Source organism: Trachemys scripta, chromosome 4 (genome assembly GCF_013100865.1).
Source record: "Trachemys scripta elegans isolate TJP31775 chromosome 4, CAS_Tse_1.0, whole genome shotgun sequence".
Taxonomy (NCBI): domain Eukaryota; kingdom Metazoa; phylum Chordata; order Testudines; family Emydidae; genus Trachemys; species Trachemys scripta.
The window spans coordinates 60,529,228-60,543,851 of NC_048301.1; the positions used below are offsets into that span (position 1 = coordinate 60,529,228).

Here is a 14,624-nt window from a genome sequence, read left to right on the forward strand (position 1 = left end):
AGACAGACTCTTCTCACCTACCCAAGAAACTAATCCAATGGAAATTTCACTTCTGAGGCAGAGACTGAAGATATTTCAACAACGAATACCAACTTCATCCTTGGCCATTATCTTCCCCCTTTCATACCTCACCTAGACTCATCAGTAATGTCCATTAAACTTCTGTATGAGAATGTGTTTCCTGGGCATCCCTATAATAATTGTATGCCATATTTGCCTGATCCAAATTACAATTATTGTATCAAAAGAGATAGATTTCAAATCAGTATCTTCAGAATCCACCACCTACCTCCAGCAAGTCAATCATCCGTGTCATCTGAGAGTAGATAAGAACTCTGTGTCCTTGAGATTTCAGCCGTGTCAACAGAAGGTCAAGAGCATAAAGCTTCCCACTGTCCGTGATCAGGCTCTCTTTGTCTGAGAAGGAGAGGGTGAGAAACAAGTGAGTAAAAAGCTGAAACAGCTACATGTAACAAGCTTATATAAAGGATTTATTTCTGAAACGTTGTAGTGTTTCACTGCAGTATCATTTCCTAAAGTGACTAGGACTGGATGAGCTGCAAGCTCCCTTCGGGCCAGCATGTCTAACCTCATTGTTTATAGTAACTTTTGCTGGTTTGGGCTGGAACTGGCGTATAAGAGCTCCCATTCAGTAATATTTACATCCCTCTCCAACCTGGGAATCATGTCCGCACAAATAAGACTTGATCCTCATTTAGATAGCCATGTCCCACTGTCAAGGCCTCTCCCTTAGTATCACTGGAGACTATGTCCACACTAGAATTATAAGCAATCTCTTCATGTTATCCCATACAGATATCAAAGTTCTGTCTTTTGGACATATGCTATTGCCATCCTCTGATGTTTGGTTATATTATTCATATTACTGATGCATGCACAAGACCAGCAGTATTACCAGTACACAGAAACAATTTGGTTCATTGTGAAACAAAACATCCTTCACACACTGCCTGGATTCCCCCCTCATTTCTAGTTTTCTTTTTGTTTTTAAGAGCAGTTTCCAGCTGACAATCTTTAAGACATTTTAAATATTGTTTTTCATATCCTCCCTCCTTCAGCACCGCAGCAGCAGTTTGCACAGGAAGGAGTGTCTGTTTGCAGATTCCATGCATAAGCAATGTACTACCACTGAAAAGGAGACAGGAGGAGGGAAATGGTGGTGGTGGAGAAATTTCCTCTAAAATTCTCAGCTGGAAAGATCACAGATAACTTTATCCTTTTGATACCTGCATCCTAAGCTTATAATCAGGATGGAATGTGATAACTGCAGATAGTTCATGTTGTAGCAGAGTCCTGAGATTTTGAGAGTATATTTTCCTATAATCTAGCAGGTACACTCCCACCCACCCCCTCTTTTTTTTGCAGACTTGTCAATGTATCAATTAGACCAGAAGTGATGTGCTAACATAACAGACTTCTATAAGGCATTTAACTTAGTACTGCACAACATTCTGATTAAAAATAGCACTATAAAAAAAACCACTGTAGCACATATTAAATTGATTAGAAACTGGTTAACTGACAGATCTAAAAATAATAATAATAAATGAGAACTCATCCAAGGGGAATCTTTCTACTAGAGTCCTGCAAAGATCTGTACTTGGTCCAATGCTATTCAATATGCTTATCAATAATATGATATGGAAGAAAATATAAAATCATTTATGACAAAGTCTACAGTTAGCACAAAATTATTAGTGGTAAGTAATAAGGACAGGTCAATTATACAGGGTGAGCTGGAAAACCTGCCTTACGGTGAGAGATGTTAGAAGCTTAATTTATTTGTTTAGCCAGGAGAAATCTAAGAGGTGATTTAGTCGTCTATAAGTACTGTGACAAACCCAGACCAGTGGGGTACAGGAGTCCGGTAGAGGGCAAATATACTGGTCACTGGATGAGTAGTTTTCTGTTCCCTGAGTGACCAGAGCAGGGTCTGCACTAGAGTAATCAGGAACCTGACCAGTTAAGCCAGGCAGGCTAATTAGGACACCTGGAGCCAATTAAGAAGAAGCTGCTAGAATCAATTAAGGCAGGCTAATCAGGGTACCTGGGTTTTAAAAGGAGCTCACTTCAGTTTGTGGTGTGAGTGTGAGGAGCAAGAGGTGCAAGGAGCTGAGAGTGAGAGGGTGTGCTGCTGGAGGACTGAGGAGCACAAGCATTATCAGACACCAGGAGGAAGGTCCTGTGGTGAGAATAAGGAAAGTGTTTGGAGGAGGCCATGGGGAAGTAGCTCAGGGAGTTGTAGCTGTCATGCAGCTGTTACAGGAGGCACTATAGACAGCTGCAATCCACAGGGCTCTGGGCTGGAACATGGAGTAGAGTGCGGGCCCAGATTCCCCCCAAACCTCCCAATTGACCTGGACTGTGGGTTCTTCCAGAGGGGAAGGTCTCTGGGCTGTTCCCCAACCCACATGGTGAATCTCTGAGGCAAGAAAATCCGCCAATAAGCATAGGACCCACCAAGATAGAGGAGGAACTTTGTCACAGTACCTATATATGGGGAGAACATTTCTAACAGTGGAGGTCCCTTTAATCAAGCAGACAAAAGCATAAGATCCAGTGACTGGAGAGCTACAGCTTGACAAATTCAGACTAGAAAATAAATTTGTAACAGTGAGTAATTAATCTCTGGAACAATTTATCAAGGGATGTCTTGGAGTCTTTAAATCAAGACTGAATGTCTTTCTAAAAGATATACTCTAGCTCAGACAGAGTTAAAAGCTTGATGCAGGAATTACTGGGTTAAATTCTATGCCCTGTTATGCAGGATGTCAAACTAGATGACCATAATGCCCCCCCTTCTGGGCTTATTTCTACCACATTAGCAACACTGTCAGACACTGTCTTTACACTTCACTCTTACTGACACAGACACCTTTGATCACGCCTTTGTTTTGTCCTGTTTAGATTCTCGTAATGCTCTTTTTGCTGGTCTCTCTATGTGCACAATCAATCTCTTCCTCCCTTATATTCATGGAGGTCATTTGATGGAAACGTGCTTGCATTGCCAGGACTTAAACATGCCAAACTAGGTTCACTGTTTCAATGATTTCAAACCTTCTCCCTGGATTCCTCCAACTACAGAATCCCGAGACATGGTCACCAAGAAGAGCAAGTTACTTACCTTTTAGTAACTGGAGGTTCTTTGAGATGCATGATCCCTAGCTGTATTCCACTGTGTGCACTGTTGGAGAATTCTTGCAAGCAGTGTCTGTTGGTCCAGGCATGGGCCTGCGTGCCTCAAACTGAGGGTATAAAGGATGGAGCAGAGCAACCACCTCTCCAGTTCCTTCTCTACCGCAAATCCAAGAATGATCTGAAGCAGAGATGAAGGAGGGTGGGTAGTGGAATACAGATAGGGACCACACATCTCAAAGAACCTCCAGTTATTATAAGGTAAGTAACTTCTTTTTTGAGTGCTGGTTCCAATGTGTATTCTACTGTGGGTGACTGAGAAGCGGTACTCAAGGAGGAGGAAGGTGTGAGGATGCAGGTGGCAGAACTATCTGAATGAATGCTGTACCAAAGGATGTGTCAGCAGAGGAGTCCTGTACTAGAGCATCATGTCTTGTGAATGTGTGGATGGAACTCCATGTAGCCGCTTTGTAAATGCAAAGTAGAGATACTTCCTGAAGCAGTCACTGATGTTACTTGTGTTCTTGTAGAATGAGCCTTTACTCCATATAGGGTAGGAAGATGTGACAGCTGATAGCTGAGTAGGATACAGCCAGAAATCCATTTAGAGATCTCCCTAGTGACAGAAGGTCCCGATGATGGGGGAAATTGAGGCTATGGAAGAGAAAAACATCTTCTGGTATAATAGTCTCTGTCCTCCCTGGGGCAGGTGGAGGTGGGTGCTCCCCCAGGCAGGGAATTTAACTTATTAAAATTACAGTATAAGCTGTTTTATCTGGCACTTCACCAACCGAAAAGCTCTATAAACCGGCATTTCTGATCTTCATTGAAATTCCAATTTATAGTCTAGTTGGCGCAGGGCTGGCAGGGGGTTGCAGTGCAGGAGGGGGTGCGGAGCGCTGGCTCTGGGAGGGAGTTTGGCTGTGGGAGGGGGCTCAGGACAGGGAGTTGGGATGTAATGGGGGTGCCGGATCCAGGGTGTGCTCACCTCGGGCGGCTCCCCACAAGCCACAACCTGTCCCAGCTGCTCTTAGGCGGAGGCACGGCAGGTGGCTCCGCGCACTGCCCCTGCCCCGCCCCGAGCACTAGCTCTGTAGCTCCCATTGCTTGGGAACCACGGTCAATGGGAGCTGCGGGGGCGGTGCCTGTGGGCAGAGACAGCGCACAGAGCTGCCTGCCACGCCTCCACCTAGGAGCAGCTGGGACAGACCGCCACTTGTGGGGAGCTGCCTGAGGTGAGCGCCCCTGGATCTGGCACCCGCCTGTACCCCATCCTGTGCCCCAATCCCCTGTCCCAAGCCCCCTCCCATACCCAAATTCCTTCCCTCCCTCTTACTTAACCGGCATTCTTCACTTACCGGCATCCCCTACTCCCCCAACATGCTAGATAAAACAGCTTTTATTGTATTAAGAACCAAGCAAAAAATACAGTAAAGGCAAACTATAAAATATTTACAGATCGAAGAATAACGATGAAGTAACTGTTTTGAACATTGGCGATTCTGACTCAAGCAACATAGTGGTAAGAAGGAACTGGAGAGGTGGTTGATCTTCTCTGTCCTTTATACCCTTAGTTTGAGGCATGAGGAGAGCAAGAGCACATGTGTAGACCAACCAACACTGCTTGTAAGAATTCTCTTACTCCAGGCGCATGAAGCGCACGTGCACCCGCAGTGAAATATACATAGGGGCAGCACTAGAAGGACAGTTCAATACCTGAATTTAAGTCCTCAGATGTTTGCCAGCTGCAAATGATGGCATTAGTTACCTCTAAAACAGACCACAGCCACCTTAATGGTGTTAGTAATTTCATCAACTCTCTTAAGAAAAACAGAACCCTGAACTCAGGCTTTGGCAGGTAAGTGACAGATGAAATGCTTTAAGAGCCATTTGGTTTAAGCTGACACATTTGGGATCTTTTAAAAAAGGTATACATTTACTTTTAAATGAAGACCCATTTAATGTTGCTGTTCTTCTGGTTGCTAGCTTTCCACTGCAGGATGAATTAAGTTATTTAGCTTCATTAGTTATAAAACATTAAGATGCTAGACATGATAAAAAAGCTGATGTGGTTGTTAACTATAAGTGGGATGAGTATGAGAGGAAGAAGTGAAATAACAAGCAGTGGTTGTTCAAATGTAAAATCTGTCCAGTCAGATTGCCAAAAGAAATTATGCTGAGACAAGCAACCCAACTAAAGGATTCCATTGTAGTGTTTAGGCAGAACATTTGGCATGGTTCAAAAGGCAAAATACTACTGCTCTTCTTCTGCAATCTCTTAACAAGTGTGAATAGGGGATTAAGTTTTGGTAACTGGAAACATTAGATGGCTCATCACTGGCTCCAACCATCTCCCTTTAATGGTTTACTATGTTTTAAACAATTACAAACAACTGGATGCATACTGGAAGTTAAGGACAACTTATCAGCAGATATCCCTTGACTCTAAGTCAGGTGAGAAGGAGGTCACACTGTCAACAGTCAGCGGTACAACAATAATCTGTTGATCCCAATCTCTTGGCATGCAGAACAAACTAAACTACTGAGAATTTAGGCAGAGATCCCTCAAGGAATACAACCAACAGGAAAGCAAGAAAAAAGTGTCAAAGGGAATATTTTTATATCTGGAAGAGAAAATTGGTTTGTTTTAATTCTGTGTGTTGCCGTGTCCTATCTTGACAATATTGATTATTCAAAACTCAAATTTCTGTATGTTTAAAGATTGCCACCTAGTGTTCAAGAAGCACTACAGACAGCTTCTGCAAAGCCATGATCGGGCACATATCCTCTCCACCTCTGTTATCCCCAATAGAAAGCAACATTGTGTAGTTTACTAGAAAAAAGTTAAAAGGATTTTCTCTCCCTACCCACTTTCTCCCACTGTGTTTACTTTTCCTCTCCAATCCCCCTTATCCCCTGTGGAAAATTTTTTTTTAAAAAAGTGAGTGGAATTTCTCTAAAATTTTGAAAAAAAAAATGAAATTTTCAAAATTTGAAACTAAAAATTTTAGTTGACATTTTCTGCTAAAATTTCAAAATAAGTGATTTTTTTCCAGCACAAAATGTCATCACTGAAATTTTATTTTTCATTAAAAAAAATTCAACCAGTCCTATGACTTACAGATTGCACTGTGCCCAACAACAAATTATTTATTACTACATAAAGTAGAGGAGGAAAAGCAGTCAGTCCTGTAATCAACATCAGCAGGAAAGGGGCTGCGGACCTAATGGTGCCTCTTCAGTCAACAGAATAAAAAACAGCCAGCCAGCCAGGCAGGGGATGGACTTAAGCTGGCTGAGAGGGGGTGCTATAGATACTACTGCCTGTGGAAAACAGTCACTAATGATTATGACTCAGAAAAACTTCAGTGAGAGTTCTGGCTGATGACTGTGGCCAGACACATGGACCCCTGGGGAATTAGAAAATGCCCCTCTGGACATATAAAAATATAGAGGAAAGAGAGAGAACGAGTCTGGGTTCCAGTGACCCTCCCCCCGGGCAGTCTGCAGAGCACAATGGGGTCAATAAGGAGCTAGCTGGCTCTCACAGTAAACAGCCAGTGAGGCCAGTGCTTTTTATCGATGCTAAAAGGACTCAGACGCTTCCTGCCATTTAATCCGGGACCATTTTTCTTTCAAAGAACAGGAAAAGCCTCAAGAGATTCCCACAGTGATCGCAACTACGTCTGCTGCCAGGGTAGTGGGAATTCAGACAGAGAGAGATGGGGACAGGGTTAAGAGAGATAGAAGCTGCTTCAGTACCTACTTATTTTAAAGCTTTGCACCCACAGTTCAATTTTACATTCACTGGGCTTTATCCTTGCATCAAACTGCTTCTTCGGTGCTTCATTATTCATTTTCCATAATGACTTGGATCATACCTGCATCCATACATACACACTGCTCCCCTGTCCCTGCATCTATGTCCCTTCTCAGCACTCAAACTTAAACCTACTGTATTTCTCACTTAACCAACATCCACTTCCTTAATCCAGTTTTGGTATACACTTCCTCCACCACCCACCTGCTTACCTTTGCTTCTCTCTCTCCCTGACACCCATATGCTTAACCTTGCACCTGCATCATTCACCATATAGTTACTTATAATGAGTGCACACCCACAAGATTCTTGTGTATTGTTATTCAAACAATATTTAATTCCAACTTTTTTCTTTTATAAGCTTTTTCAAGTGGCAGAATGAGATGTCAAGATTTTTTCAGAACACATCCTTATCTTTTGAGGTCCACCTCAGCCACAAAACTTTCTTATACTCGTGCACCTCTCCTTTCATGCCTTCCCACCTACTTTACCCCAACACATTTATCCCTCCCATTTTCTTTTAGCTGCAGTAATTAATCTTTTGATTTTGTATAATTGCTGGAGACCAAACAGCATAAGATTTCACCACAAAGTGTAAATCAGATTAATCTGAAACTATCTCAGCAGGTATATTAGCCCCACTAAATAGTGAGTCAGAGTGTGTGTGTGTGTGTGTGAGAGATAACCTGTCTTCAATTCCCTTATGAGAATTCTTAGTAAATCAGAAAGCAGCAAGCAAAAACCATTTTCCTTTTACCCTGCTCATGTCCCCCTCCAAAGAACCTTGACCCAAAAGGGTCTTGGGAACAAGCTAGCATTCTGGCAGCATGAGCTGTTTTTCCTCTTGCTTATCTCTCAAATCTCTAGTGCTTCATGCAGGCCACGGTTCAGGTCCATCATTCTGCAAAGTAACAGTATTCCCAGCTACTGAATGTCACTGCTAATCAAACTGGGAGCTAGTTACCTATGCTCAGAATTATGGGCTAATCAAGAGGATCAAAATGAAGGCTGAGATTGCTTTATTATTGCAGTGATATCTTTTTCTTCCCCTGTCCCCAGAATTTAAGCGAATCTGCCATGTTGCAAACACAGATTTTTCTAGTCCAAATCCAATGAATCATCCCCTCCTCTCCCGTTCCCCCCACCCGCCTTTGCCTTTCAGGCCATTTCACCCTATATTTGGTTCCCCACATCTTGCCTTTTCTTTGCAGACTGCTGCAAGAGTAACGTTTATCCTCTAGTTCAGAGGACTGACAAACAGACCTCCTAGGCCAATACCATAGTGTCTCAGGGGACTTGCTCACATGAGGCACTTGTGAAATGACTGTCTATCCACCAATCTCTAGAGAGTCTTCTTTCTGGAGCAGTGATAGAAGTATTTTTGAATATGTGCCTAGCAGGAGGACAGGGGACAAGGGGAGGGGCATAAAACAAAGCCCTAGCATTGTTGGCTAGCAATCAAAAACATCTCTTTATTGCCTAAAATGCTGGTTGAGTTACAGGGCCAGCCTACAGGAAAATGGCACCCTGGACGAACTTGCATTTTGGTTCCCTTGGCCCCCATGGGTGTGGTGCCCCACCAGGGGCTCCCCAGGCTCCCCTCCCTCCCTTTGCTCCAAAGGCCTGCTGCCCCTCCTGCATCCCTAATCCCTGCATCCCCCTCCTGCACCCACCTGGGGAAACTGACCTGGATGCACGAAGCAGCTGACATTGCTGCTTGCTCCCCCCTGGACTGCTGCTCCTCTGCCCCGCACACCCTTAGAGGGCTGTGAGGGGGGGAGCAAGGAGCAACATCTGGTCTCCCTACACCCAGGTCACTTTCCCCGCCTGGGCTGCGTAAGGAGAGGGCATGAGAGCAGCAGCTCCTGATGCCTCACAGCCCGGGCGGGGAAAGTGATCTGGATGCGGGGGGGTGGGGGTGGGGGGGGGGGGGGTGAGTGAGAGTGAGGGTGAGAGTGAGAGAGTAAAAACAGCTAACAAAAGCCAAAGCTGGCCAAAACACCAGCCCTGTGCTGCTCCCACTAAAAGAGAACTATCACATCCTTCCCATTTCTCATATGAACTAGCAGGGCTTGAATTAAATTTTTATATGAAATTGGGGCGAATTTAAAAACTGACATTTTAAAAATAAAAAATATGAAACTTTAATACACTTTATTTACAGTGCCATTATTCATACTAGTCTTGCTAGTCCTCCCCCCCAGGCAGAGAGGCACTGAGGCTAGGATCAGGACCAGCTGTGCCCCCAAAACACCAGGCCAACCTTCCAAATTGGACCATACCCACATCCCTCCCCAGACCAAACCCCCTGAACTGGACCCGACCCACATCCCTCCCTAGACCAGGGGCACTAGTGGGGGGATGGGGCAGGGGGAATTGGGGGAGGTCTGTCTCCCCCAGGGGTGCTGGTGGGGGGATGGGGCAAAGGGACTCTAGTTGCTCTATGGAGCCTGGGTCAAGGGGGCTTACCTGGAGCACGGAGGACCCACTGGTTGGGGTGTCCGTCCACTGGGTGCTGGTGCTGCCTACTGCCCAGCATGGTCCGGGACCCCCACACTCCCCAGCCTCCACATTCAAATAATGGTGGGGCCAGGGCGGGCACAGGGGCAAGCTGCATGCACAGCATCCTCCCACCAGCACTGCCCCAGGCTCGGCAGGGGCCCGGGAGCCCAGGGAGGAAGCGGGGACCACACCACTGGGAGCCCCACTGTCCAAGGTGCACGGCAGCCAGAAACCCCCAGGCCTGCTGCCTCCCCTCTCCCCGCTCCACCAAGTGGTATGAGCCTCTGGACAGAGGAGGTGGGGCTCGAGCAGAGCCGCAGGGGCTGAGGGCTCCTCTCCGCCCCTGTCACTGGCAGGAGCCCTCAGCTTGCTGCCGGCTGGCTGACAGGAGCAAGTGGAAGGGGAAGAAGGGGCAGGGAGGAGGGGGCAGTCCTGGGCCCGTTGGCCAAGAGGGGCTGGGCCAGCACACAGCGCCCTCTTTGGCAGGCTGCCCTGGGCAGCCAGCCCAGCCGCCAACCCCAAAGGCCGGCCCTATTGAGTTAAGCACCAGAAAAGGTTGCGTTAAACTAGTTCTGCCCCGACTGGCTGCTTTGCTCCAGACAACGTATGGGTAGAAATCAGAGCTCTTTAAGAAGTTAAAGGGATCTTTTTCCTTTGAGTGAAAAAGTAACAGATGACCTTACTTTCCTAGTCCCATTAATCTATTCCACTATAGAAATTTAGAAAGGAATTAGAAACTCACCTGGTATCCTGATGAAAGACCAGCCATTCTGAGGCCTGACCCCCAACAACCCTCCCGGATACTCTGGGAAGAACTGGGAACATCGTTTCAGGTAATCAGCTGCTAGTTCAGGTGCCCCATTCAATATACACTGCTTTGTTTCAAGACTTCCTCCTTCCTTAAATGCCCTATGTTCATACTCTGCGCTTTTATCATTGCAGTAGAAATCCAGAGGCACTGCTATTACCTATGAGTAAACACAAGTAAAATAATGAATACATATACTCCTATTTTCCCTCTTCTCACAAAAAAAAAGTCTTCAGTTAAATTAGTTTCTAGAGGGACAAGATTTAAAAGCAAAGTCATTATGTTAATATACAAATGGTAATACCATCTTAAACTGATTTAAAATAAGGAGAGCAGCAAAAAAATAGTGCCCAGTCAATGCTCAGGCATGAACTATTGTCCTTCCTGATAATCTGTACTTTGACTTGCACTTAGTGCCAACTGTTAAAAGATGGAGGGCAAAACTAAGATCGAATAATGTGCACTGTCATTGTATAGCTCATTTCATCTATGTTTGGTTTGAATTCTTCACTGACTAGTAGTTACTTGTCAGAGGCCAGCTTTGCACAACTCCCTCAACTTCTCTCCTACCCTAGAAGGCTACTGCATTTCAGCAGTGATCTACGTATAGTTGAAATACTGAAGATGTGGAAATCAGGAAAGAAAAATGTAAAAAGGGGGAAAGACACAGTTTGGTAGTCTTTCAGAGGCAGCACTTGGCAACGATGGGCCATACAAATAATAATACAAGATTTCAGTATCTAGGATGAGTAGGGAGGTTTATCTTACATTTTTTAGCTAGTCATTCTGTGCATCCCTTTCCCCACTGCCTGTTTTCAATATGCTCTCTCCAGCTACATAGAATAGTCTTTTGCCAACACAGGAACCCAGGCTTTATACCATAACTAGCTATCTTGGACCATCTCCATCATTTTAATCTTTGCTGCTATCTGGATGGAGAGTAGAAGGACTGGTTAGCCAAATAGCTGTGTGTGCAGATAGCTGAAAATCCCTTGATAAAGTGTCTGCTCCAGTTGACAAGGCTGCCTTTTGTATCGATCTATAGTATTCTCTTATCTCTCCTCACCAGGCTAGCAGGCAACTCTGAGGTGCCATCCTGTGCAGCAGATTACTACTCAGAATAAACACATTTTAACAGCTGCCTAATGAAGAGCACAGAGTTAAGATGGATGCAAGAAGCAATAGGAAAGACAGGGAGTGCTGTGCCATGTAATCCCAGATGTTCTCGTCCATTTTTACCTAGAAGAACAGTTGAAAAACAGGGTTCTGCTTCCATCTGATAGTTTCCTTGTCTCTCCCCATTTCACCAAAGTGATGAATACAGAAGGAATCATGGGAAAAGTCTGACATCACACACATACAACTGCTCTGTTGGGATGCTCTACAGACCTCTCACTAACTGTTAGAGTATAAAATCCAAAGCAGATAGAGCAAATACATCACTTTCTTTTACAAGCCTAAAATTAAAGCACCAAATCGCCATTTAACATGCAGTATTATACAAGAAGGGGAACACTGCCAACTTCCTCGTCTCCTTTCTGAATGTAAGTCTGCTTTGGGCCAAGCGTTCTGGGGGAAAGACTCTGCAAAAGTTCTTTATATTCCATTTCCTATAAAGAAGATAGAGGAAGTTTTAACATGCTTTTGAGAGACCTGGAAAGATGCTTTGAATTCATTACCTCAACAGCTTCAAAATAATGAAAGCTAAATTTCAACATTTCAGTGCATATTACGAAATTAATTCCCTAAGATGAGAGAAGTTATTTATTGATAATGGTGTGTTTGTAGTTTTCTTCTCTAATCCAGGAAATAAGTATGTCATCACTTTAGAGGACATAGTGCTATATAAGAGAAGTAGGATGTAGAAAATTGATGTTATTTATGCAGGTGTATGAAAACTAGGAATTCTCTGCCACAATTTCCAGCAGTTAGGGTAGATCCTGAACAGTTAAATCAAGGTAAAAGGAATTAGAGCCTGCATCTACACTAGGGGAAAGACTGTGGTTAACCTTCACCTATCTTCAACCTCTTTTCCTTAAATCGATAAAACCTTGTTTCCCCGAATGGAAGGTTTTCTTTGCAACCATAAGGACTAGAGGCTTATTTTTTTTAAATGAAAGCTTAGATTCTGGCATACAATTATGGTACAAATTCAAACAGAAAAACAAGTAGTGCAGCAATTTGTGTATTTCAACACACACAAGGTCTGACTTATTCACAGACTAAAAATGGCTTTGAGCATACTTGTTTCCATAGTGCCAACAGAGGCACACCACAGCTGCAGCTCTTCGGAGAGCAAAGAAATAGGGATTTGGGAAGGTGGAACAGGATGTCAGGATTTCACTGTAGACCAACCTGAAATCAGTAATGAATACTAGAACAGTTAATTCACTGAGGACTCAGAATACCATCATTATGAAAAAATAAATTTAATCAGAACCAAAAGGCAGGGTTGAGCGCTTAGCACTGATTCTAAGAGGATTTGCTGCAATACACTGCCATCTGCAGTCAAAGCAAGAGACTGTATTTAGTGTAAGGCAGCAAGGTTTCTCATGATGAATGAATTTCAAACTCCTTTGCCTGAACACTGATCCCACAGTAATAGTGGTGAAAATGTACCCAGAGGCCTATCTTTCCCCTCTGTAAAGGGCATTGTTTACTCTCAAGTTGTAGTTTGTATTTCCTCAATTAACAAATCTGAGTTGGAACAGAGAAGAATATTCCCTACAGCAACGATGCCCAAACTTTTTACCTTTTACTACTTGGAAGGCGCTTGAAGGCCAGCACTTTACTCAAAATTGAGCAGTCTGTAGCCACTTTCATATTTAATAAAGAAGTGTTACCTGTGTAGACATGTAGGCCCTAGCATGCAATTCATTATGGCTGCTGAACTCACGATGGAAAGTTGTGTTCCAGGAAGCCTAATTTCCTCAGGCTACACCTCTATATGGAAAAAATGAGAGTAACTCTGAGGGCTGCACTTGGGTCACATCTGACCCTAAAGGAAGAGCTATTAGATGAGAATGCCAAGGGAACTCTACATGCCTGAGGTTTCTGAAAGCACTCTCTATATTAACAGGGAAGAACCTTCACATGTAGGAAGCGTGCACATGTAAAGGTTATTAATATCTTAGGCCATAATTGGGGCAATCTGAGTTAGTCATGACAGCTCCAGACACACACACACTTATAAGACACCATCCAAAAACATCTACATGTCCTTCAAGGAAAAAAAAAAAAAAATCATACAAAGTGCTGAGGAGCCTGTAAAAGGAAGGGGGAAAAAAAAGAAATATGAAACTTTTCCATTAGTATTATTTGTCCGTGTGCGCACATACCCCTCCCTTACTGTCAGGTTTGTTCTTGTGGTGCTATATGTAATGAAAGGCAGTTAGTCCCTGACTCCAAATTCTCATGTTTATTAATGCATGCTATCAAATTGTATTAGTGCAGCAATCATGGATTAGATCAGTAAGAAGATACTCTATTTTGAGGTAATCTACATATATCCTCTTTAACTCAACAGTTATACAGTATAAAAATCAGTGCTAGTTTAAGGAATACTTTCTCTATTTTCATGCAAAATTAACCCTGAATATGTTGTAGGATTTTTAAATCACCTATCATTGGGATATCTGGAATCCATAAAGGAGTTTATCAAACTCAAACTGAAGTGAACAATACATAATGCTCTGGACTGATTTCATGAGCGCACTAAAAGTAAGAACACGAGACACACATGTATCCTTCAAATCACCTTCATGTTTCAGACCTATAACGGCTTACAAATGCATACAAATTATACTCTGTCACAACCTCAACCATCATCTACACACAATCCCATCCCTGTCTCTCGCTCCATTAACTTCCCACAGCTCATCATAGCTCAGCACCAACAGCGGGACATTCTTTCTGGAAGCGTTTGGGCTTATTCTGCTGTTTAAAGACTTGTACATTCTTGCCAACAGTTTATAACAAGCGTGAAACTCTTAAATCTTCACTTCCCAGGAAAGCAAACCCCTGTCTCCACTTTAATCCTTTCTATGTAGTAGCCAAGCCAAACCAAGACCAGATAATTTCCCCATTTACAAGAGTTATGACAAATAAACTGCAGACACTATTTTCCCCCACCTGCCCAATACTGGATCAGCATATCAGTTCCTGAGCTGAGCTTTTAACCATGCTCCACTCACACTGACCTGCAGTACAGATAATACACACATACCTTCATAGATGACAACTTATTTATGGAGGTCAGTGAAGAGCCCCTACGCTACAGAGTTGACATAAGTAATTCTAGGGAGATCAGGCTTCCATTCACATCTATTTTCAGCTGAC

At 43.7% G+C, this 14,624-nt stretch overlaps 1 protein-coding gene across 2 annotated transcripts in view; it reads right to left on the reverse strand.

Annotated features, from left to right (window-relative positions):
* The window catches only part of INO80 (INO80 complex ATPase subunit), a 119,737-nt gene that overhangs the window by 26,339 nt on the left and 78,774 nt on the right, over positions 1-14,624 (reverse strand). For both annotated transcript variants that reach the window (XM_034769089.1, XM_034769088.1), the window contains 2 exons: positions 10,221-10,446; positions 290-417 (listed from right to left, as the gene is read on the reverse strand). In XM_034769089.1, the coding sequence (XP_034624980.1) occupies positions 290-417; positions 10,221-10,446 (354 nt within the window). The remainder of the gene's footprint in view (positions 1-289; positions 418-10,220; positions 10,447-14,624) is intronic.